The sequence below is a fragment of the Aspergillus pseudonomiae genome (genome assembly GCF_009193645.1).
Source record: "Aspergillus pseudonomiae strain CBS 119388 unplaced genomic scaffold BDV37scaffold_10, whole genome shotgun sequence".
NCBI lineage: Eukaryota > Fungi > Ascomycota > Eurotiomycetes > Eurotiales > Aspergillaceae > Aspergillus > Aspergillus pseudonomiae.
Window position 1 is genome coordinate 346,421 of NW_022476002.1, and position 20,706 is coordinate 367,126.

At 48.9% G+C, this 20,706-nt stretch overlaps 6 protein-coding genes across 6 annotated transcripts; 3 read left to right on the plus strand and 3 right to left on the minus strand.

The window, feature by feature from the left end:
- Nucleotides 1-67: 67 nt before the first annotated feature.
- Nucleotides 68-4,631, minus strand: BDV37DRAFT_240658 (uncharacterized protein). Its single transcript, XM_032081097.1, has 2 exons — nucleotides 1,125-4,631; nucleotides 68-1,064 (listed from the first exon to the last, which is right to left on the minus strand). Exons 1-2 carry the CDS (start codon nucleotides 4,450-4,452, stop codon nucleotides 655-657), a joined length of 3,738 nt encoding a protein of 1,245 aa, XP_031944961.1. The 5' UTR covers nucleotides 4,453-4,631; the 3' UTR covers nucleotides 68-654.
- A 570-nt stretch (nucleotides 4,632-5,201) lies between these two features.
- BDV37DRAFT_240659 (E3 ubiquitin-protein ligase SSM4) lies at nucleotides 5,202-10,549 on the minus strand. The gene is made up of 2 exons (XM_032081098.1): nucleotides 7,031-10,549; nucleotides 5,202-6,977 (listed from the first exon to the last, which is right to left on the minus strand). Exons 1-2 carry the CDS (start codon nucleotides 10,353-10,355, stop codon nucleotides 5,416-5,418), a joined length of 4,887 nt encoding a protein of 1,628 aa, XP_031944962.1. The 5' UTR covers nucleotides 10,356-10,549; the 3' UTR covers nucleotides 5,202-5,415.
- Nucleotides 10,550-10,772: 223 nt separating this feature from the next.
- Nucleotides 10,773-14,256, plus strand: BDV37DRAFT_5772 (uncharacterized protein). Its single transcript, XM_032090904.1, has 3 exons — nucleotides 10,773-11,253; nucleotides 11,322-12,038; nucleotides 12,094-14,256. Exons 1-3 carry the CDS (start codon nucleotides 11,132-11,134, stop codon nucleotides 13,901-13,903), a joined length of 2,649 nt encoding a protein of 882 aa, XP_031944963.1. The 5' UTR covers nucleotides 10,773-11,131; the 3' UTR covers nucleotides 13,904-14,256.
- BDV37DRAFT_5762 (SND2/TMEM208 family protein) lies at nucleotides 14,106-15,101 on the minus strand. The gene is made up of 2 exons (XM_032090902.1): nucleotides 14,887-15,101; nucleotides 14,106-14,809 (listed from the first exon to the last, which is right to left on the minus strand). Exons 1-2 carry the CDS (start codon nucleotides 14,893-14,895, stop codon nucleotides 14,309-14,311), a joined length of 510 nt encoding a protein of 169 aa, XP_031944964.1. The 5' UTR covers nucleotides 14,896-15,101; the 3' UTR covers nucleotides 14,106-14,308.
- A 569-nt stretch (nucleotides 15,102-15,670) lies between these two features.
- BDV37DRAFT_5795 (anaphase promoting complex subunit bimA) lies at nucleotides 15,671-18,974 on the plus strand. The gene is made up of 4 exons (XM_032090910.1): nucleotides 15,671-16,142; nucleotides 16,236-16,409; nucleotides 16,465-18,308; nucleotides 18,367-18,974. Exons 1-4 carry the CDS (start codon nucleotides 15,806-15,808, stop codon nucleotides 18,436-18,438), a joined length of 2,427 nt encoding a protein of 808 aa, XP_031944965.1. The 5' UTR covers nucleotides 15,671-15,805; the 3' UTR covers nucleotides 18,439-18,974.
- A 1-nt stretch (nucleotide 18,975) lies between these two features.
- BDV37DRAFT_5796 (1-acylglycerol-3-phosphate O-acyltransferase SLC1) lies at nucleotides 18,976-20,705 on the plus strand. Its single transcript, XM_032090911.1, has 3 exons — nucleotides 18,976-19,228; nucleotides 19,292-20,040; nucleotides 20,111-20,705. Exons 2-3 carry the CDS (start codon nucleotides 19,329-19,331, stop codon nucleotides 20,275-20,277), a joined length of 879 nt encoding a protein of 292 aa, XP_031944966.1. The 5' UTR covers nucleotides 18,976-19,228; nucleotides 19,292-19,328; the 3' UTR covers nucleotides 20,278-20,705.
- The last annotated feature ends 1 nt before the right edge of the window (nucleotide 20,706 follows it).

Genomic DNA, 20,706 nt, shown 5'->3' on the forward strand with positions numbered 1-20,706 from the left:
TATCAGAGTAGCAACTCGGCCCCTAGGCTTGTAAGTACACCGGGTCACAGCATTTGAATATTTGAATATCTAAAACCAAAAAAAAAAAACGATCCTGGATTTAAATGAGCAGAAAATAGACTATGGATACTCCAAAGCATCAGCTGGGGCATATCCTTATCAACAACTGAATCTTAGTACATAGAAAGATTCTTGAATGACTATCCAGTATATTCAGACCCAGCCCTATCTATGTACAACTATGTTTCTCCGGACGTCAATTTCAAGACGATGAAATCTTGTTCTGATCGCACAGTAGAATGAGAGAGAGATAAATGGAGAGTAATAGAAGCCCGAGGAAGTAGATCGCTCATTGTCTGATGAAAGTGAGATTAGAAACTATGTAACAAATGCGCAAAGGGGTATTATTTAGTTCTTTCCCATCCACTCATGTATAATCATAACCATAAAAAAAGGTAAGAACAGAATAGCAGAATGCCGAGCCAGATCCAAGAGTCACGAATGACGATATAGAGAGTTCGAGATAGCAACTGAAAAGTGGATCAAAAAAAAGGAAAAAGAAAAAGGGAGAGAAGGGGTATAGAAGACAACACAAATGCGGTATGAAGGTTGATGTAAGAGAGTAAAGGAAGGGAAACGAAAAAGAACGAAATTTTATGCGAGCTGCCTCTCCAAGCTGCGGGGTGGAGTCAGGATGGGTGGCATTCCTCGATATGGGGTGGAAACCTCTCGGGCTCGGCTGGGGTGCACCGGGCCCATACTAGGATCCTCTATACGTAGACGTCCGATATCAACTGGAAGCTGCTCTGGCAGTGGGGGCGGGGCGCGATATCTTGGGTTTTGAGGTTCAAAATGGGAGGAACCGGGCGCGGGATACGAGAAAGACTCATGCGGATAGCCTGGTAGACTGACATATGTCGCGTCCAGGGTGCGGGCGATGTCCTCTAACATGACTTCCATTGGGGCGATGTATGCCGTGTGGCTTTTCTCCGACCAAGCTAGGACGTGGCCGCATACTCGACCGGTTGACTTTTCGAAGACCCATGCTCCTGAGTCGCCGGGAACTAGAATAAGTTAGAAAAAAAATTCCAGAACAACCAGGGCTCCTGGGTATGCTTACTTACCACCGAAGCTCCCGTCTACACAGAAACTCGTCGAGAAAGTCTGTCGGCCATGGAGTTTTACTATTGTCATTGCTCGAGATATCTGTCCAGTTTGCAAACCGCTGGTTCGACCGCAACAATGAACTTTCAAGCCACCAAGATCTTCGAGGCGTGCAATATCGTTCAAATAAATGGTTTCAGCCTGTTGCATAGGACGTTGACTGAACACTATGTTACGCGCATCAATCCGATCATCGTTTATCTTGATCAAGGCCCAATCAATCTCATGCTTGATGCCTTTGCGTGTCCAGCGTCTGACACCAGAAGAAGCATGGACAAATCCAAGAGAGTGAGAGGCTAGATGTTCGTCGTCACGATCTTCAGGACACGGAAAAAAATCTTCGTGAACATCGTCGATCGCTGGCTGGGTGACGAATAACGGTGGCTCGTCGCCTGGATCAATACCAGCCGTGTCACCTACAGAGGCCGAGTCTTCATCCTCATCAATGTCAAATGCGTCCTCATCTGAGGAGAATCCATCAGAAAGGTTGAAGTCGTCGTAAGTCCCTTCTAGGCTAAGCGAGATGGAATTATCGTCGCCATCCTCGTCCTCCGAGATCTCAAGTTCAAGTTCCGACGGATTTTCGTCACACCAGCTGTACATGAATTCTGCTTCCTGGGGTGTGGGATCTCGAGACCAGTTCCCTGCCGATCGGAGAGGAGCACCGGGATCTTCATCCTCGCCGTCCTCCTGATCACTGGGCGACTCCAACATATGGTGTACTGTCATACCATACGGCATTCCATCCACCAAAATAGCCCCGCCATAAGTTACCGGAGGTAGGTGCTCTTCGTTCATGAAGGCACCTATGGAGGCACCGCAGAGAGGCCGAGGCTGATACAAAGGGTTTGGGTCCGGACGAAAGGATGCAGGCACGTCGTTTCTCTCGGGACCAGATTTTGCTGGCCTACGACGTTTCTTCCGAGGGACTTTTGAGCGTTGAATGTCGCCACGAAGGACGATCAGATCCCAATCTTCCCGATCGAGAGCAAAGTATTTTTTCAAGGCAGCCCTGACTTTTTTCGCGCTAGCACACGTCACGCAGATTGTCGTCCTGGCACTGTCGGGGGCTTCGCCTGTCATCATGAGAGTGACACTGCACGACTCAGACGAGTCTTTTAAGATCTTTTGTAGAAGTTTTCTCAGCCGAGGTAACATCTGAAAGTTCCATTCGTTGAGATGCTCCTGAGGTATTTCAACATTGGTGAGCTTCTTAAACGTTCTCTTCCGCACTTTCCTCTCATCCAAGCCCATCTTTTCTCTTATCAGTTTCATTTCGGCAGTAGGAAGCGTGGCAAATGGTTCGGTATATGGAACAAAGGGCTCGGGATTGGGGTTATAGTCCCTGATAGGCTCCTTCGTTGCCGCGGGCTCTGATCCTGGAACGAGAGCAAGTGGGAGGCAATCATCCAACTCCTCAGCCCCGGGTGCCGAGAAAATATCGATCCTGCAGCAAGACCAAACGATCTTGGACATAGTGTAAATGAAGTTCATGGAGAATGAGAAGATACTGTCAGGCTCGGATAGATCTAACACAGGATAGTGAAATGTTTGAGGAATCCTGAGGTTGAAGTCATCGAACGGCTGTGTTGAAAGATGGAAATTGGGTGCATCTAGACAGAGCTGTACCACGTGAAGGTATGCGCTGCCACACTTGGGACCCAGCTTCTGAAGGTAAACATTTTCGATCCTTTGTTTGAACATAGAGTTGTTGTACTTCATCTTCCACAAACGACTGATAGGCGTCCATAGCCCGATCTCCATCAATACCAGACCAAGCGAGTAAAGGTCATATGCCCAAGCAGCGTCATCTCCCAGAGACCTCTTATCATCCGGATGACGATACATGCTTGATGAAAGAGGCTCAGGAGATGAGCTGGTCCCGGAGAACTGAGCGAACGAGGTGAGGTAAGGACGCCGCAAGTTCTCTGTGAGTCCAACTTCATCGGTATTTGAGTTTGTCAACCCAGGGAAGACAAGAACATTGCTGCTGTTTATATTTCCGTGCACAAGGTTCTGGCTCCGTAATTGCAAAACAGCCATTAAAAGGTCATAAGCCAAGCGAAAGCGTGTTTCTAAGTTAGGTACGTGATACTCTTCACCCGACTGGAAGAGCGACAACAAAGGCTTGGGTTTTAGCCCGTTCAATAGATCGGTAGGGTTGCGTAAGAACGGAAAGTAGTCAACCGGCATCTGATAGATAAAGGCATACCGGGAGTTAGGCATATCAACATAGTAGCCGAGAAACTTCAACAAGCCCAGATGGGAAACCCGGGCGTTTTGGACAAGCTGGTCAAGAGTCTGATGCACATGATCTAGCCGTTGAATTCCTGGCGCAGTAGACGCCCCTGAGTTCTCAAGCATCATGGGAGTAAACTCAACCAGAATGGTGACAGTAGAATCTTTCGTACCCCGCAGAAAAGGTGATGCTGATGTATTCATGCGCCCAATGGCCCGGGAATTGGTGGAGGCGGCTACCATTTCGTAGGGTGGGGGACTATTGTCGTGGGATGCTCCGGAAAGTTGCAGAGCCGAACGATCGATAATGTATTGGTTCGTAGTTAGGGATATCTTGCTGAATGGCTTATCGAGTTGTGGCTTTTCGAGGGCGGTGGCAGCGCGATTGGAAAACGGTGAATATTCAAGCTGTGTTTTGGGATGCTTGGAGTCAATAGAGGCGCCATGATATGGTTTAGAATCTGGGAAAACGGTATAGATGGTATCCTCTGCTGTTGACCCAGGATATTGTCGTGACCTAGCCTTGGCAGCCGACTGTCCACTGGAGGTCATGTTGCGTCGTGAGCGGGACAGATCGTAAAGTGTATCAATGCAAGCGGTTAGGTCGGCGAGAAGATGCTTAGACCGATTGATATCTTCGTCAGTCCAGTGCGTCTTAAGTGGCAGACTACTAAGACCATCCTTCGAGGGTGGGTCTGACCGAACGCCTTTGGGGGGTAGGTCGGAGGTCCCTGCATGCTGAATGCGTTCTGCTTCATTGAGAAGCTCTTGAATAGAAGACATGACACTGGCAACAACATCGCTGTAGCCAGCTTGTGTTAGCGATTCATCGATATCGTTCGGCTGTGCAGCGCTGGCGTCGCTCCAATCTAGACCCCATGCTAGAAGCCTGTCTCTCTGTGTTCGAAAGCTCCGGTGAAGAGCAACTAGCTCTGGGTCATCAACAGCTTTTGAGGCAGTCGTCACACTCTCGCAAGAGGTCTTGGTGTCTGTATACATCTTGGTAAGGCGTCGCTGGAGGTACGAACCTCCATGACGGAGAACGGACATCTTGGCGCGCAGGCTGTCCGGGACGAATTGTAAGATTCAACAGGGATTCAGAGCATTGCAGATAATACGCCGCCGTTACCAGTGGCAATGCATGGTCTCAAAGACTGTTGCTAGGGGTGTTTTGGTCGCGCAGCTTCAACAATTGTTCAGTAGATATCAAAGTCGAGGGGCAAAGAGCGACAGGAGGAATAAGAATAGATTGAAGGTGGGCAGGAATTCTGTTGCCTAACCAATAGGGAGTGGCGAGTGCAGTAAAGCCTCCATCGCCAAGCCACAAGTCCGCGCAAGCTTGGCGCATCACGTGGCAGGCAGCCGCGATTCCCAGGCCCAGGCTCATGCATTAATGATTGGCCATTTCCCGAACAGTGGCGCATGCATGACATCCGTGCATCGCCTGCACAAGCCACATCCTTGCCTGTTTCAGAGCATTAAGCTCATGATACAGATTAGCTAGTAGATCTTTCATGGTTCAGGTCGACCTGAAGAGTTTGGATATTGCTTGCTTTTGATAGATGAAGTCATTTCATCTTGGGCTTGCAAGATAATCTACATATTAGATCGGCTGTACCTTCGTTGATCATGTTACACCCGACTAATCTTATCTAGTGTGTAAAGTATGCACCGAACCTTACATTTCCAAAGTATGCGAGTACAATCCACTAAAAGATGACACATTATGCATTTTGGAGTAAGGGACTACTCTATATGGAAGCGAGCGAGGTAATAATAATAAGGAGGAAAAAAAATAAATCTAAACCAACAAAGGGTTTGCTGAGACCCACTTGGATGGATACCCACAGAAGAAATGGACCAGGCAACCATCAAGTAAACCTACTAGGTACAGTGTGAATGTGATCGAAAGGGAAGGGAGAAAGAAAGGTTTATTCATCAGTCATAGCATGTACACGAATCGAAGAACTCAAAAATGGTTTCTTTTCAAAAGTTGTTGTATTTAACATTGAATCACCCTGTGATCACTCGTCGGGCTACACCGACATCTTTCGCCCGCTTCTCGCGGAAGTTATGAAGGCGTTCTCCAATTAGGTAGACATCATCACGGATATTGACCCTCCATTTCTCCACCTGTCGATTTACGAGGAAACCAATCCAAAACAGCAAGCTCAGAAGCAATGTGAGAGGATATGCATAACGGTAAACCTTGAACTGGACCTCGGGGGTGGAATAAAATACGGTCGAATTGACCAGAAACCCGGCCGACAATGGCAAGGCAACCGCAATTGCCGTTAAGAGTATGACTGGAAGTAGTAAAGCACGCGTGGCGAGCTTTACATTGGGCTTCAGCCAACCATCGCGGAATATGCCATTAAGAGCGGCCGCGGGACGAGAGGTGGAATACCAGAGCACGAATTTGATTGCCATTTGGACATAGAGTACTCCAATAGTCCAGTCCTGCACAAAATGGATGACGTGTGTCTGTGCACCATCGAGGTACGTATGCACGGGAACCAACACGTAAAGCTCAATTACTAGAGCAAACAGTGATGGTAAAATCAGCGAGAACGCTAAAGCGATGTAGGAGAGCTGAAGGGCATTGGCTATAGCGCTGGTCAACCCAATACAGGCCTGGCGAGGAGACTGTAAATATGGCCTCAAACGGTCCTTCATCGCAGCAAAGCTGGTGTGACAATAAAGCGCAAGGTAGGCAGCGCTACCAACTATGCAGATGCCTGCTGAGAAGGCATAGATGTCGTTCAGCGGTCGGTTGGGGAAGTGCGACGACATCATTTTCCGGCCCACGACCAATGGAATAATTGTGACGCCTACGCCAGTAGCAGCCGCGAATACCCATATCGAGAAAATAAATGCGGCAATCCGCGTTCGGAAAAAGGGCGGAATGTAAACCTTTGTAAACATAGGATTCGCTCGGCTGTGTAGTCCCTCGTTGGTCTCAGGAAGCCCATCGATTCTTTCGTTTGATTCCGACACCTCCAGAAACACGGAATTACCCTTTGGGATCCGAACCTGATCAGATGCAGGGGCGCGGACAAATTTACCATCCCGAACAAAGTAGGCATCGATATGCTTGTCATCAGCATCGCGTCGCTGTTCTCCACTTTTTATAGGGTGATCAATATCTCCCTTTGCCCGCGATAGCGTAGCCCACCAAGACCGTCTGACATGATAACCTTCCTCATCTGGCTGTCTCTCATTGAAAAAGAAGTTCGTCAGTCGTAAGAAACGTGCGCACTTATGGAACCACCAATTGTAGAGGCCATGCAATCCGTCCGAAGGTTTGAGCGATCGAATCACAAGGGGCATGAGGAAGTTGTAGAATAGGAGGTCAACGGGGAATTCAAGGACTGGCATTGTGGCAGACCAATGGATAGGGAGCACATCGTCGAATGCATAGTACAAACCCCAGACAACACCACCAAGACAAACGATGACTAGAGCGCCATACACAAGAGCACTGAATGCAATCTTGCGTAGTTGGGTGGTTATACTACGCTCTAGAACATCGCGCACGGGATGAAAGGTCGGATCGTCGGGATCGCGGATGAAATCTGTGGAATGTTGTAAGTAGACGTCATCGAAACGTAGGAAAGGTCGGACATACAGAGAACACCACTTCTCATGATTTTCCTGCACATGGACACAAAAAGAGCGAAGTGAAACATGTAACACGTGCCAATGAACCAATGCACAAACAATGAAGTAAGTGGAGATGACGATGTGAATTCAAGGCGCGATGTAATAGTAGCATTCTCAAAAAGAGGGAGCAATGCGACATCAAGCAGAGTACCACAATATAACGGAAAAACGATCATCTCAATCCCAATGATCAAGATGACTTTCATGACTCCACCAGCTTGGTGCAGAACGTCGGCAATTATGCCTTCAACCCTCTGACCCCTGTCCGCACCTGATAGGAGGCCAGTGATACGAAGGTATAGCAGACCCAAAGCTGACGCTAAGAGATACCCCAATAAAATGGCAATGACTCGATCCTTGGTGTCCCATACGGCCAGTTCGTAATCCACAGCTATGGCACCTGAAGATAACCCCGTCACACTTGCATTAAACCATGTTGCGTTCGAAGAGAAGAGAATTTGATTCCCAAATCTATAAAGTTGACCGCGAGCCTGGGGTATCAAATTGACGAAATCGACAACTCCGTGCTTGAACGATTGGGAATCAGGTAGTTCAGTAGTAAGTAACTGGAGTGGGAAGTCGTACAAGACAAATTTGCCTATTCCAAAGCATAGCCGAAACAAGCTCGTGATACGCTCTTCATGTATCTTCAGTGCTTGGTGAGAGAGGACGGAGAACATGGGAACATCTGATTCATGGAACACAAAGAAGGAACTAATCACGTTCCCTAGCCGATGACTGCTAGCATCAATGAGTGAAAGAGAAGCGGTGGTGATAGACTTTGTCTGAGGAATCCAGTCACCCAGAGGGAGTAGAGCGCTAAGGGGACTCAACACCAGCTTGACGATAAGACTGACCCCATACATGGCATATCCCAGAATGCCAATTAAAGTGTCAATTGTAACATCTGCAAAAATTGATACTGCCGTCATTGGGACGCCAAAGACCAGTTGTATAGGGTTGGCTAGAAGAACGAGGGCGATTTTACCCCAAAGATAAGGCAACCAAATTCCGACAGAAACCGTAAATGATATAAGCAGAGCGCTGAATACACCATTCTGTAGGAGACCGAAGATCGGACCCTGCATACCGATGAGTTCTAGAATCCCCTCTAAATCATCGCCCTCCTCGACAGCGTCAACATCGTTGCCGTCAATTCCAGCATCCGCAAAGATCGCTTGATTATCCTGCGCACCGGCATTGGCCAGGCGTCGATTGTTTTGCAAGGGCACAAATGGTTCTTCTAATGCAGGGTCCTCAACTACGTGTTCCTCATCCGGCTGTGGGTGCTCCTGAGCCTGATCATCAGGGGTGATGTCCGCCCAGAACCAGTCAAAGAGCCTGGTAGCCAAATTACGAGGTGCAGCATTAGGATGTTCCGTCTGTGTTGGGAGCGGCACGTTTGCAGCTGGTTCATGGTCCAAATTGGTAGTATCGTTTGCACTTGAGGGTTCATGCGAGGTAAATTCCTGGACAACTCCAACAAAGTCATTCGCGGAGCTAGGGGCATCTGACTGCGACTCCCCATCCTCTTCGCTTCCAGGTTCAGATCCCGGGAAATCGGAAGCGAAGTCAGTGCGCAACTGGTCCATAGGAGTATCGCTTCCAGATTGCGAGCTCGCAATATCCCAGGGCTCCCGAACAACAGGGGTTGATGACTGCGATGCAGTGTTCCAAAGAGAATCCGGTAGCGACGATCCTGCGGAAGCAATTGTGTTATGACTTGCAGTTTCTGAATCTGTCTCGCCCGGACGCTGGACATAACTGGATGGGCCTGAGAAGCTTTGATTGTGAGGCCAGGATACTCTAGGACCATCACTGTGCTGTAGCTTTGTCATGGCCGTGACAACCCAACTGAGCTCATCCTGACGGCCCTCTTCGTGTATGATTCTTAGGACCTGTTCAGGGTCACCATGACCACGCGACCAGAGGTCTCTGAAGGTCTCGACGCCAGGCCAGGGTTGATTGATCTGGGATGCTGATTCTGCTGCAAGAACATTGCTCGGTCCATCATCAGCGCTCTCCAGGTTCCGACGGAAGGAACCCGACGTTCTGAGGCCATCCACAAACGCCATATTCTCATCCCGAACCGACATGTTCCTAGAAGGCAAGTCCACCTCAGCTACAGCGTCAGGGAAGGCATCGTCAGCGTGATCGAATCCATCTTCATGATTGTGAGTTTCTTCTTCCTGTTGTTCGTTGTCTGGATGTAGAGGTCTATGTTCTCCTAGGTGAGGATTTTCGTCCGCGGGATTTGGACGATTATTCGCTATTAACTGGACAGCCGCTTCCCGTTCACCATCCGCGATATTAGCCATCGGTTGTTGCTGGACGACCCATTCACGGATAAGGAAGATTAGAATAAAGGATATGACAACAAGTAACGTAATTAACTGGCCCTCCAATGTGTCGATGAGAATATTGTTAATCGTAGGGGACGGTGTGATATTATTCAAGAATTTGACATCAGACAGCCACGAGGGGTGCCGCTGCTTATAAAACCCTACCGTTATATTTGGAGCCCTTCCGGTTGTCGAACTGGAACTTGAAGACATGGCCGGAAAGAAAAGGCCAGAAAATGCTTTCTTTACTATGGTAAGCAGTAGCGGTTCGCCTGACGAGAAGCTAAACATTGACGATGCTGGTGACGGCATGGATTGCGTATCGGCTGTGTTCGTTTCAAATGTAGAGGCCAGGGCTGAGCTTGTCGCAACACCTGCACTAAGAAGCGAAGCGGTGTTGTTTGCCATTGCTTCAGAAAGGCGTTCCTCGGTCGGTCCTTGCATAGCATTATCCCCACCAGACCAGCGGCCATCTGCAAGCCAGAACAAAGCTCTCCAGATGGCCCTCATGGACCAGGGTAACCATCCAAGCCAGACGAATGCAACAAGAACAAACCGCAACCATGTCACCACGGTGCGAAAGCTATGGACCAACAATTGCTTCAGGAATAGTGGCGTTGGCAAATCTCGAGGCATGTTTGGGTCGTATAGCTTTGTAAAGCGGAACGGTGTTTTGCACAGCTCACAATGTTTCTTCTGCGAGTGTGATAGCCACTCCACCAAGCATGCCTGGTGGACAAATTTGATGCTACCACTGCATTTACAAGGGTAGAACAGTTGTTCTTCCTCCGTACCTTCGCCCCGACATATTCGGCAAGTATCAGGTTCTTCCAAGTCCCTTTCTTTTCCTCTGTAATTTGTAGCGTACGCTGGGTCATTCATCACGTCTGGAAAAGATGGTGCGGCGCCTCCTGCATAGTCGGAACGTTGATCCGTCGGGGGTTCCATGATTTCGACAAGTTTGAGTCGACGATCCGATCGTCATTAATAGCGATAGCAAGGTATCATGTCTATAGTTTCCCTGAGTCGCAGAGTGGCTAGGAGTGAGATATGACGCCGACAATCTAGGGTACCAATGTTAGGCCCCTTACCCTCCAGAACAAAGAATCCTTGAGGAATGATGACCAGCATCGATGTCAGTTTACCATAGGAGACGATGACTCAGCACCGACGACGCCACAGATGGCATCACGTGGGGGTACAGTATGTTACAGCCAGGGACAGAGTTGATAACTACCGGTGAGGGACCCTAGTGTAACGCTTTGTAAGGCGGTAGATGCGCTGAACTAAACGATGACCTCACTTCAGCCTTCGTGCATTTATCCTGAAGTCTCTCTGAGTTTGATGTAACTGTAATTGAGCTTTCTTCAAGCTATTTATACATATTGAGACAGCCCAGCTCCTTATCGACTGTATTTATCGGCTTCTTTGAAGTTCATCATATTTCAACAAAAGAAAATAACACGCGCCAAGACCTGGGCCTTCGTCGCGTGCGAGTCTCGTTGAAACTTAGCGAAGGGCCAGGTTATTGAGTCTATCCTTCGGTCTTAATTTCTGCTGAAGCCCACACGGTGTGGCTCCGTAATGCAATTGCGATGATATAGGGAGAACCAGCAAGTTGTTCGAGACCTGTATCTATTTGAATTATACGCGTGACGACACAAGCGCTTGCATCCTATCGACTCAAATAGGGGCCTCCAATTGCCGAGGCGAGGTCACCAGCGATGACCACCTCAGATAGCGGTCATGCCTCAGAAGGCATTGTTAAAGATGTGGGAGATAGAGAGGTCCAGCCGAAGTCTAGAACCACAAATACCTTCCGATGGACGCTCGGATTGGTGGTGCGGTATGCTTGTATTCTTGTGTAGGTATAGTTTTTACAACCACGATCTAACAATCAACCTACCAATATAGGCTTTGTATTTGGTATATACTGCTCGCCCCAATTTTCCGATGCCCGGCTCAATTTTCGGATTTGAACGAGTCCTCTCTGCGAGTCTGCAAGCCGTATCTCGTCGCCCGCTCTTATGTTGAGCCTCACGTTCTTCCATACTACAACACCTACGGCGCGCCTTACTATGAGAAAGCCCGTCCGTATGTGGTGGTACTCAACGAAAAGGTTTATACCCCTGCCGCGAATGTCGCTAAGTTTAGCTACGATAAATATGGCGCACCTGCTTTGGACCAGGCTCATGCGTATGGATCCAAGCAGTGGGAAAAGCAAGTTGCCCCTCTTCTACAGTCCGCAAAAGATGGTGCGAGCGAGCTGTATAACGCTGAGGTAGCACCTCAACTCCGAAGAGTCACGGCAGTGGTGTCGCCATACTATCAGAAGGCAAACTCCGCCTTTGAGTCGACATGTGTTGGCTATATTCAGCCGTTCCTGGCTCGGACAAGACCCTTTATTGGAAAAACATATACATCTGGTCAAGATGTTCTAACTACCACGGTCATGCCCTACGCTCAAACGTCATGGTCATCCATTGTCTATTTTTTGAACAGCTGGCTCTGGCCACAAGTTACCGGTCTTTACTCGGAGAATGTTGAACCTCAATTAGTTAAAATCGGGCAGAGACTAGCCAGCTATCGTGAAGGAAAGCAGCTGCGAAATGTTGTGGATGAGGTTGACAAGTGAGTTTCAGAATCTAAAAATGACCCCCAGTAGGCTGACCTCAACTGCCACAAGCTCTCCGGAACAACAGGTTAATGTTGTTCCTACGTCACAAGAAGCCAGCAAAACCGAATATTCTTCCACAAGTTCTACAACGGTAGTTTCATCTGCATCTCGCGCATTGTCCCCTACAGAATTGGCAGCACAAACTCGCGAGAAGATCGAGTCAGACCTGCGGACCTGGCAGGAAAAGTTTTCTGTGGCTGCTGATAAAGGTATTGAAGATCTTGAAGAGCGCCTATATGAACTCGTTGGGGGTTATGTAAATGGCGGCGCGAAGAATCATGGGGAGAGTCTTGTAACGGCTCTAGAAGCTGCTGTGGAACACGAACTCTCGACTATCAAGCTTCGTATAGGCGATCTGACTGAGGCTTTGCCTAGTGAATATTCTCCTGCGGAGCAAACGGCGCAAAGTGAGCTTCTTAAGGACATCAGACAAGCCGCAGTCGTCATTAGGGATCGCGCTCATGCTATCCGAGAATGGCACAGTTCATTTGATCAGGAGTTAGTGCACCGTGTCTTTGCAACAGTAAATTCTACCCTAGATGTGCTTGACAGTGTGCGTGACCTGGGGCTCCAGGAAATAGGAATGCGCTGGGCTTGGATGGATGGTGTTACCTACAAAGATTGGGCCAGGTATCATGCACTGAAAGCACAGTTTGAAGATTGGAAGGATAAATTCCGGGAGGTCGGCATGCGTCATCCAAAATTGGAAGATGCCAGGGCACTCTCAGATGATATCTTATCTCGTGGAATGGATACCGCCGAAGCTGCCGCGAAAGAACTTGCCAGGCTGAAAGATGTCGGTAGATGGAAGATTGCGGCCCGAGAAGTAAGTGACAACTTCGATACTAGGTCTGGCTCTCCACCTCCACGACCGATGCCTAGTGAACCCGCTTTCCAAGAGCATACCTCAGATGCAGACTCTGCAAATCACGAAGCTTCAGTACGCCATGAAGCAGACAACGCTAGCTCGGCGGCACAGGGTACTGCGGAGTCCGAAGACCAAGCGCTGGGTCTTGACGATGCACCTCTAGAACATGAACAGGCCACTTCGGAGGGCGGGGAATCTTCGAGCGAAAAACTAGAGCCTTCTGAAGCTCGTGCGGAATCCGATGGCCATACAGAGACCGGTCCACTCACAGCGCAGGAAGCTGATAGGGAGGAAGACACCCCGAGATCAACTTGGGGTGTAGCTGCAGCTGAAGCTATACAAGGCGTGCAAGAATTTGAGGAAGCGCCAGAGAATATTTACAGTGCTTTAAATAGTGCTCGTGAAAACTATGCGGATGTTGAAAGGTCAGCTAGAGAGGGCTCATCTCGGTCGTTTAAGCAGGCGGCTCACGAGCAACTTGATGATACTCAAAACCTTCATAAGCCGCAAGCGCCAAGCTCCTCGAGCATTCATTACGAAGCTATTGAAAATCTTGTCTCCGAGCTACTCGCTGGGAAAGATCCTTCTTTCGCTCAGGACGTGATGGACAAATTACACGCTATTTATGGAAACTCACACACCGCGTTCGAACCACAAAGAGATATTGTAGCAAACGATAAGACCGCTTCCATTCCATCCTCATCGGCTACAAGCCCCGTTGGTGAAGACCCCGTGAAGGATAGCTATGAACAACCTGACGTTGCTACTCCTGTTGCAGAGTCTACGATTAACAGTGCTGTTTACACCCCAAGTGAGCCTCCTTTTCCATTGGAAAGTACACAGGAACAGGAGGAAAACGACTTGATTCTGGACGCCACCGAGACTGCTGCATATCGTATGCAGAACTCGGATGACAGCCTTGAAGAGACACCTGCTAAGGACGATCTATGAACCCAAGCCCCATCTGGATTGGAGAAATATATGGTTCGGTTCAAAGCGATACACTCATGAATGATATCCTTCATTTTTGTTCCTTCCCACTAGCTCATATCCTATCAGATTGATCATGACCTTACTTATTCCCCACATAGTTTTCTGCGAGTATGTTTTGGTATATTATAATGCTGCTTTCTTGTGTTTGCGTGTACTGCTAAAGCCTAATGATTGTTGTATAAACTAGCGCACCCGTGGTTTTGTAAGTCTATATGTGTGCACGTCATTATCGTACATTTATGGAAAACGTAATTCAACACATTCTTCATACTATTTCTGTCCAACATGTGAAGATATCGTACCCAATTTGCTCATAGCGATGAGATAGCCCATAATGTACATGCAATAGTCGAGTGCAACAGATCATCGATACTGTACTCGCTGGCCTCCCCTTTTCTCCATCTTCTTCTGCCTCTTACTCTCCGCAACAGCTGGCTCTGTTCCGCCCATCCCGGAAAGTCCGCTCTTCATTCCCGTGAAAGTGGTATATGCCAACCAGACGGAATACAAGGGCACCACAATCCATAGCCACCAGGCGCGATCGCCAAAGACACAGACCGCGCCAATACAGCCCCACGTCCAATACAAGACATCCCACATATATTCTGTTAAACCGGCCGCCCCAAGGTCCTCTCCAGGGGAGCGAAGTGAGCCATCGGCGGGATTATAGCGTGGGCGGCCCAAACGATCGAGATAGAATTCGATAGCTAGAGTCGGACATGCAAAGACAACATAAGGCGTTAAAGAGCGTGGGCGGTTGAATATCCAGTGGAGAAGGAGGAAGGCAGCATGAAGACAGAAAGTAGTTATATGAGTACGGAGTAAGAGGGAGGCATTTCGAGTCGCGAGGGTTTTTGCCGCTTTCTTGAGAGAGGGTCAGCCCTTTAGTTGTCATTGACATATGAAGTCACCAAGGAGTGGTAGAATTGGGGGAGACAAACTTGTGCCATATTGATCAGTCGTCCAAGATTAGTAGAACTGGAGTATTTAGGTACTTTCAGTCGTGTCGTTTGATATATCCAGGGTGAATGTAGATGGTTGCAGATCGTATCAGTCGATAGCTCCTTGCAGATATTAGGCTATATATACAGAAACTAAGCCATACTACCTAATCGTGACAGAGCAAGATCGAAGCTAGTGCGGAAGCTCAACGTGGTATTGAGTTCGCTGGTGGAACTTTTGGATTGACAGACGATTAGGGAATGGCGTTGCCCACCACAACCAGACAAGCGCCCGCGCCTCCACCAGCCACTTAGAGTGGTGCATTGAACTACCGCCCCAAAACATCTGATGGCCGAAAAGACATCGTGACGACAATCAAGATCGCCTCTGCCACATCCCACTACACCTCTCTTGGTGAGACTTTGCTGTCCCCGCGCAGCTCTCCTCTCTCAACAGTTCAACCGTCATTCGCGACATGCAACTTACTCTCCTCTGAGTCTCAACCTGGCCCAAAGGGGCGTCACGAGTTGGCCGGACGTCATTCACTCTCCGAGACACGACCCTGTATGATATCGCAGGTAAATTAACTGAGGGATTCTGTGAAGGAAGTAATAGGGGAACGTCTGTCAGAGCGATCGTATCACTCATTTCCCTCTGTCAGCGGTCCTCTGGCTATTAACACATCTTTGCATCCGCGCATCACAAAGAATCTCGTGGTTCCTTCGTCACCGGAATTTCTATCAAAGAGCGCTAGCTCTCACTTACTGCCTACCCAATGCTTGCTCTTCCTGAGCAAACTTCTTAATCGTTTCCTACCTGTCTACTCGATCCTCCACCGTAGTCACGACCGACACCGCGCCCTGTTCTTAAATCGCCAAATTTCTCCGTGCCCTCAAACCTAACTATTCACACCCCAACATGTCGCCGTCGACATCTCATATATCGGGCCAGTTGAGGCAGCTAATATACTATCATCTTGATAATAATCTGATTCGAAATGCGCTATTTCTTGCTGGTCGTCTGCATGCCTATGAACCTCGAACATCGGAAGCTTCCTATCTACTCTCCTTATGTCATCTACTCAACGGGCAAATCAAGGCAGCTTATGATTACAGCAAGAACTTTGGGTCGAGGGGTACTCATTTGGGCTGCTCTTATGTCTATGCGCAGGCGTGTCTCGACTTGGGGAAATATCTTGATGGCATTGCGGCGCTGGAACGGAGCAAAAGCCTTTGGACTTCTAAAAATCATTGGAGTAAGCAAACCATCCTTCGCTTCGCATTATATTCGTAGTATGAATAATCCCGTCAATGTGGCTGAGGCTGATAATTTCCCGTCGATTGTATAGACAAACACAGCGAAACACGCAGGCAGCACCTACCCGACGCGGCTGCAGTTCTGTGCTTGCAGGGAAAACTATGGCACGCTCATAAAGACCTCAACAAGGGAGTGGAATGCTACGTCGAAGCTTTGAAACTGAATCCTTTTATGTGGGATGCCTTTCTGGGTTTGTGCGAGACAGGTGAGTTTGGAGGCAGGCCCTATCATTGCACCGAAAAACTGATCGCCCTATGAAGGTGTCAATATTCGAGTCCCAAATATTTACAAAATGAGCTCCGAGCTACTTTCTGTTCTATCGTCATCACAGGAAGGTATCGATCTTCCGCCTGACAAAGTTGCACCTGCAGGTGGACCGTTGCAAACTTCAGCAAATGTGAATCCAAGCTTGGATCCCTTTATGTCTGCCGCGCCCCGCAGTGATTCAGGCACTACACATGGAAGCTCCGCCTTATGGGAGAAATTGAACGGAAGCACTGTCAGCGTGGCATCGAATGGAGCATCAACACCAGCTATTCGGGAAGGAACAGAAACCCCTGGGGGCCAGAGCAGTGAGTCTGATGAATTTCGCGTGGCTAACGGTGCTGGGGATACATCGTGGGAGCCTCCCTTAGCTCCAGCTAGAAAAAATCGCACGATTCAATCGATCGGGGCAGATCATGCAATGGACCCTCCGCCGAAAATGAAGCCGACGGGTATTAGACAAAGGACGAGAATGAGAGTCGACCAAGAGGAACAAACGACAACCCAATTGGAAAAGGAATCTGTAACAGGATCCAGAGTTGGCGACCGCAAGCGAACGGTTTCCGGCCAGGTAGCTCATCCACCAGCACCAACAGAACCTGGGGCTCCTCAACGCCGCAGCGTACGTCTATTCAACCAGATTAAGCCCACAACTAGCAAGCTTTCAACCACGGCGTTAGGCGCAAAGGACGGCCGGGAACTCAAAAAGGTCAAAGCTACCGGTGCCAAGGGGCGTACTACGGCAGCCACAAGTGTAGGCCGTGTTGTGAGCGGTAATAGGAAGCATATCGGCGAGATACACGAGAGCGATGGGAAAGAGCATCGTCCGGTATCGACTGTTCATAATGCGGCCACCAATATTGCCTCTAAGGCCGCGACGATTGAAAAGTCGAAGTCCATTGAAGCCCTGACATGGCTGTTGGAACTTTTCTCCAAACTGGCTTCAGGATACTTTGCTTTGAGTCGTTATCGGTGTACTGATTCCATACAAATATTCAATGCGCTTTCTCAGGGCCAGCGAGAAACGCCTTGGGTTCTTTCGCAAATCGGGCGAGCGTACTACGAGCAAGCAATGTATTCAGACGCTGAGAAATATTTCGTACGGGTCAGAAACATGGCACCTTCCAGGCTGGATGATATGGAGATTTACTCGACTGTTCTCTGGCATCTGAAAAACGACATCGAACTAGCCTATTTAGCGCATGAGCTAATGGAAGTCGATCGCTTATCCCCCCAAGCATGGTGCGCCATTGGCAATTCGTTCTCACATCAACGCGATCACGACCAGGCTCTAAAGTGTTTCAAGCGAGCGACACAATTAGATGCTCATTTCGCCTATGGTTTTACCTTGCAGGGACACGAATATGTAGCAAACGAAGAATATGACAAAGCACTGGATGCCTACCGGCATGGCATCAGTGCCGATAGCCGCCACTACAATGCGTGGTACGGATTGGGCACCGTATACGACAAAATGGGCAAACTTGACTTCGCTGAACAACATTTCCGTAATGCAGCAAGCATTAACCCTACAAATGCGGTGCTAATCTGTTGTATTGGTCTGGTCCTGGAAAAGATGAACAATCCAAAAGCAGCTCTCATTCAATATGGGCGAGCCTGTTCACTGGCACCACATTCCGTCCTTGCTAGGTTCCGCAAGGCTCGTGCATTGATGAAGCTGCAAGAGCTCAAATTGGCTCTAGCAGAGTTGAAGATTCTTAAAGATATGGCTCCGGACGAAGCAAACGTGCATTATCTCTTGGGTAAACTTTACAAAATGCTGCATGACAAGGCCAACGCTATCAAACACTTCACCACGGCGTTGAATTTGGATCCCAAGGTAAGGATCATGTCAATATTTACCACGAGAATAAGATCACTAACTCGTCTACCTTTAGGCGGCACAATACATAAAGGACGCTATGGAATCATTAGATGACGAAGAGGAGGACGATGAAGATATGGCTTGATTTCTACGGCTCTCCTTTTACCCCTGTCCCAGGCTTTCCTAAACATCCCACACATATGACACTTTCTTTACATTCGTCCGATCTGCTTCGGTTTCCTCAACATTTGGACTTGAGCCACGCTCCTGCTTGGGGTTCTAATTCATGACGGTTGGCGTTTTTCCCTATTTTTCTCCTTTCTGGGTCAAAACTGCGTGAGCATCAGCATTACACGGGCGTTAATAGGCCGGTTGGGTAGAGAGAGCGTTTCCCAGCATCAGGCTCTCGAAAAGGTGTCGAGGCTCTTTGGTTCTGTACATTAGCGTGGGTTGGCTTTCTCGCGTTTTAGCTGCGAATGAGATATGAAGACACCAGGCGACAGATTCGTGGACATATGCCGTCTGTCGTGCGAGGCATTTCCATACTCAATTCATCTTTATGCATATTCTTACATTTGAAGGAACTCAACCGAGGTAAAAACCAGTAAGACGCTCATCAAACACCACATCCCTGCATTGTCACCTGCTCATCAGGGAAGCAAAGGCGGTGAGCGGGGCCAACAAAATTCGCCAGAAAAAGGCGGAAGTGGAAAGAAAGACGACTGTTTGGTAGTTCTGTTTCACTGCAAACGTCTTCCTATTTGGATCCTTAATATTCCTAATGTCTTTCTTCTAAGTGTTCCTGGGAGTCCCCGCTTTCTATTAATATTTAGATCGGCCATTGCCATGCGCCAACCGCTCTTGTGATTCTCCTGTGCACCCCTGCTGTTCCCGAGACTCTCTCGCCTGACCTCAGCACCACTGGAAAGTACCAAGTAAGGATGTTCCTCTCTTAATTGGACAGCCTATATAGATCTGACGCTCAGCTTGGAAATTAGGGTCTTTTCTTGTAGACAACATTTTGTTCTTCTCGCCATGTCGTTTCTGTCCTACGTTGCCTCGGGCATCAGCTCGTTCGTCGTCGTCACACTTTCACTTTTCACCCTTGGCCAGAAGGTTCCCCGCGCAGCGTTCGTTGCTCGCTGCCTGGCCTCCTACGGTTCTCTTCTCTTATGTGCCACTTATGGCGTAATCGCTTCGATTTTCTTGCGCCTAGTCGGCTACGGACGGGTATCGCAATGGGCCACCGCGCGCAGCTTCAAGTGGGTCATGCGCTATACAACCGGTGTACACTTTGACATTGTTGAAGGCCAGGAGCATCTCTCCACCCGGCCAGCGGTCTTTGTCGGAAACCATCAATCGGAGCTAGATGTTCTCATGCTGGGTTCGATCTTCCCCCCGTACTGCAGTGTCACAGCCAAGAAATCGCTACGCCATGTGCCCGTCCTCGGTTGGTTCATGTCTCTTTCTCGCACCGTTTTCATCGACAGGGCCAATCGCCAAACGGCCGTAAAGGCGTTCGACAGCGCTGCAGAGGAGATGCGCAATCACCGCCAGAGTGTCTTCATCTTCCCCGAGGGCACAAGAAGCTACTCGGACAAGCCGGGGCTGTTGCCGTTCAAGAAGGGCGCTTTCCATCTCGCTGTGAAAGCCGGTGTGCCTATTGTTCCTGTGGTTTCTGAGAATTACTCCCATGTTCTGTCTCCCCGTCACTGGAGGTTCAATGCTGGTTCAATCCAGGTCAAAGGTACGCTTTTCCTTTCCTCATCCATACCCTTTGAGCAAATACATATATGAACGAGACTGACGCATCCTAGTTCTCCCTCCCATCAGTACTGAGGGTTTGACTGCGGCTGATGTCGACGCCCTGACCCAGTCGACCCGGGAATCCATGCTCAAGACTCTGCTCGAGATGTCCGAGAGGAACGAAACCGAGGTTGACAACTCGCTTGCCAATGGTACCTCTACTGCCGTTGAGATCTGATCTCGTTACAAGTTTGAGTTATGACAATGACCTTTTTCTTCCTTGGTATCCCCTTCATCGAACGTCAGATGCCCGCACCATTCATTGCACGAACAAGTTGAAACGCGACATGAGACATGAATACCGGGCGTTGCTGTCCTTCGTACCACCCGCTAATAGTCGTTGTCTTCTATTCTCTACCACAGAGCCCGCGACAGGGCACTTCGACAAATTCTGTCTAGGGACAAGGGCCTAGGATTTGCATTACTTGTAGACATGAGAAACAACATGAGACAAAACGGTCGGCCCTGATCAAACGTTCATTAAAATCGGTTCCTATGCCTCATGGATAGGACCTTCACCCCCCCCCCCCCCCCCAAGGTGTATATAATGCCATCCGTTCAGGAGTACCGGGGTCCCTCCCGCGGTATATCCTGGACCAATTCTGTA

Coding starts and splice junctions, on each gene's coding strand:
- BDV37DRAFT_5795 (XM_032090910.1), top strand. CDS start 15,806: ATGTCGCCGTCGACATCTCATATATCGGGCCAGTTGAGGCAGCTAATA. Junction 16,143..16,235: donor GACTTCTAAAAATCATTGGA/GTAAGCAAACCA, acceptor TCGATTGTATAG/ACAAACACAGCGAAACACGC. Junction 16,410..16,464: donor TCTGGGTTTGTGCGAGACAG/GTGAGTTTGGAG, acceptor CGCCCTATGAAG/GTGTCAATATTCGAGTCCCA.
- BDV37DRAFT_5796 (XM_032090911.1), top strand. CDS start 19,329: ATGTCGTTTCTGTCCTACGTTGCCTCGGGCATCAGCTCGTTCGTCGTC. Junction 20,041..20,110: donor TGGTTCAATCCAGGTCAAAG/GTACGCTTTTCC, acceptor GACGCATCCTAG/TTCTCCCTCCCATCAGTACT.
- BDV37DRAFT_5772 (XM_032090904.1), top strand. CDS start 11,132: ATGACCACCTCAGATAGCGGTCATGCCTCAGAAGGCATTGTTAAAGAT. Junction 11,254..11,321: donor ACGCTCGGATTGGTGGTGCG/GTATGCTTGTAT, acceptor CTACCAATATAG/GCTTTGTATTTGGTATATAC. Junction 12,039..12,093: donor GTTGTGGATGAGGTTGACAA/GTGAGTTTCAGA, acceptor AACTGCCACAAG/CTCTCCGGAACAACAGGTTA.
- BDV37DRAFT_240659 (XM_032081098.1), bottom strand. CDS start 10,355: ATGGAACCCCCGACGGATCAACGTTCCGACTATGCAGGAGGCGCCGCA. Junction 6,978..7,030: donor CATGAGAAGTGGTGTTCTCT/GTATGTCCGACC, acceptor AACATTCCACAG/ATTTCATCCGCGATCCCGAC.
- BDV37DRAFT_240658 (XM_032081097.1), bottom strand. CDS start 4,452: ATGTCCGTTCTCCGTCATGGAGGTTCGTACCTCCAGCGACGCCTTACC. Junction 1,065..1,124: donor TGTAGACGGGAGCTTCGGTG/GTAAGTAAGCAT, acceptor AACTTATTCTAG/TTCCCGGCGACTCAGGAGCA.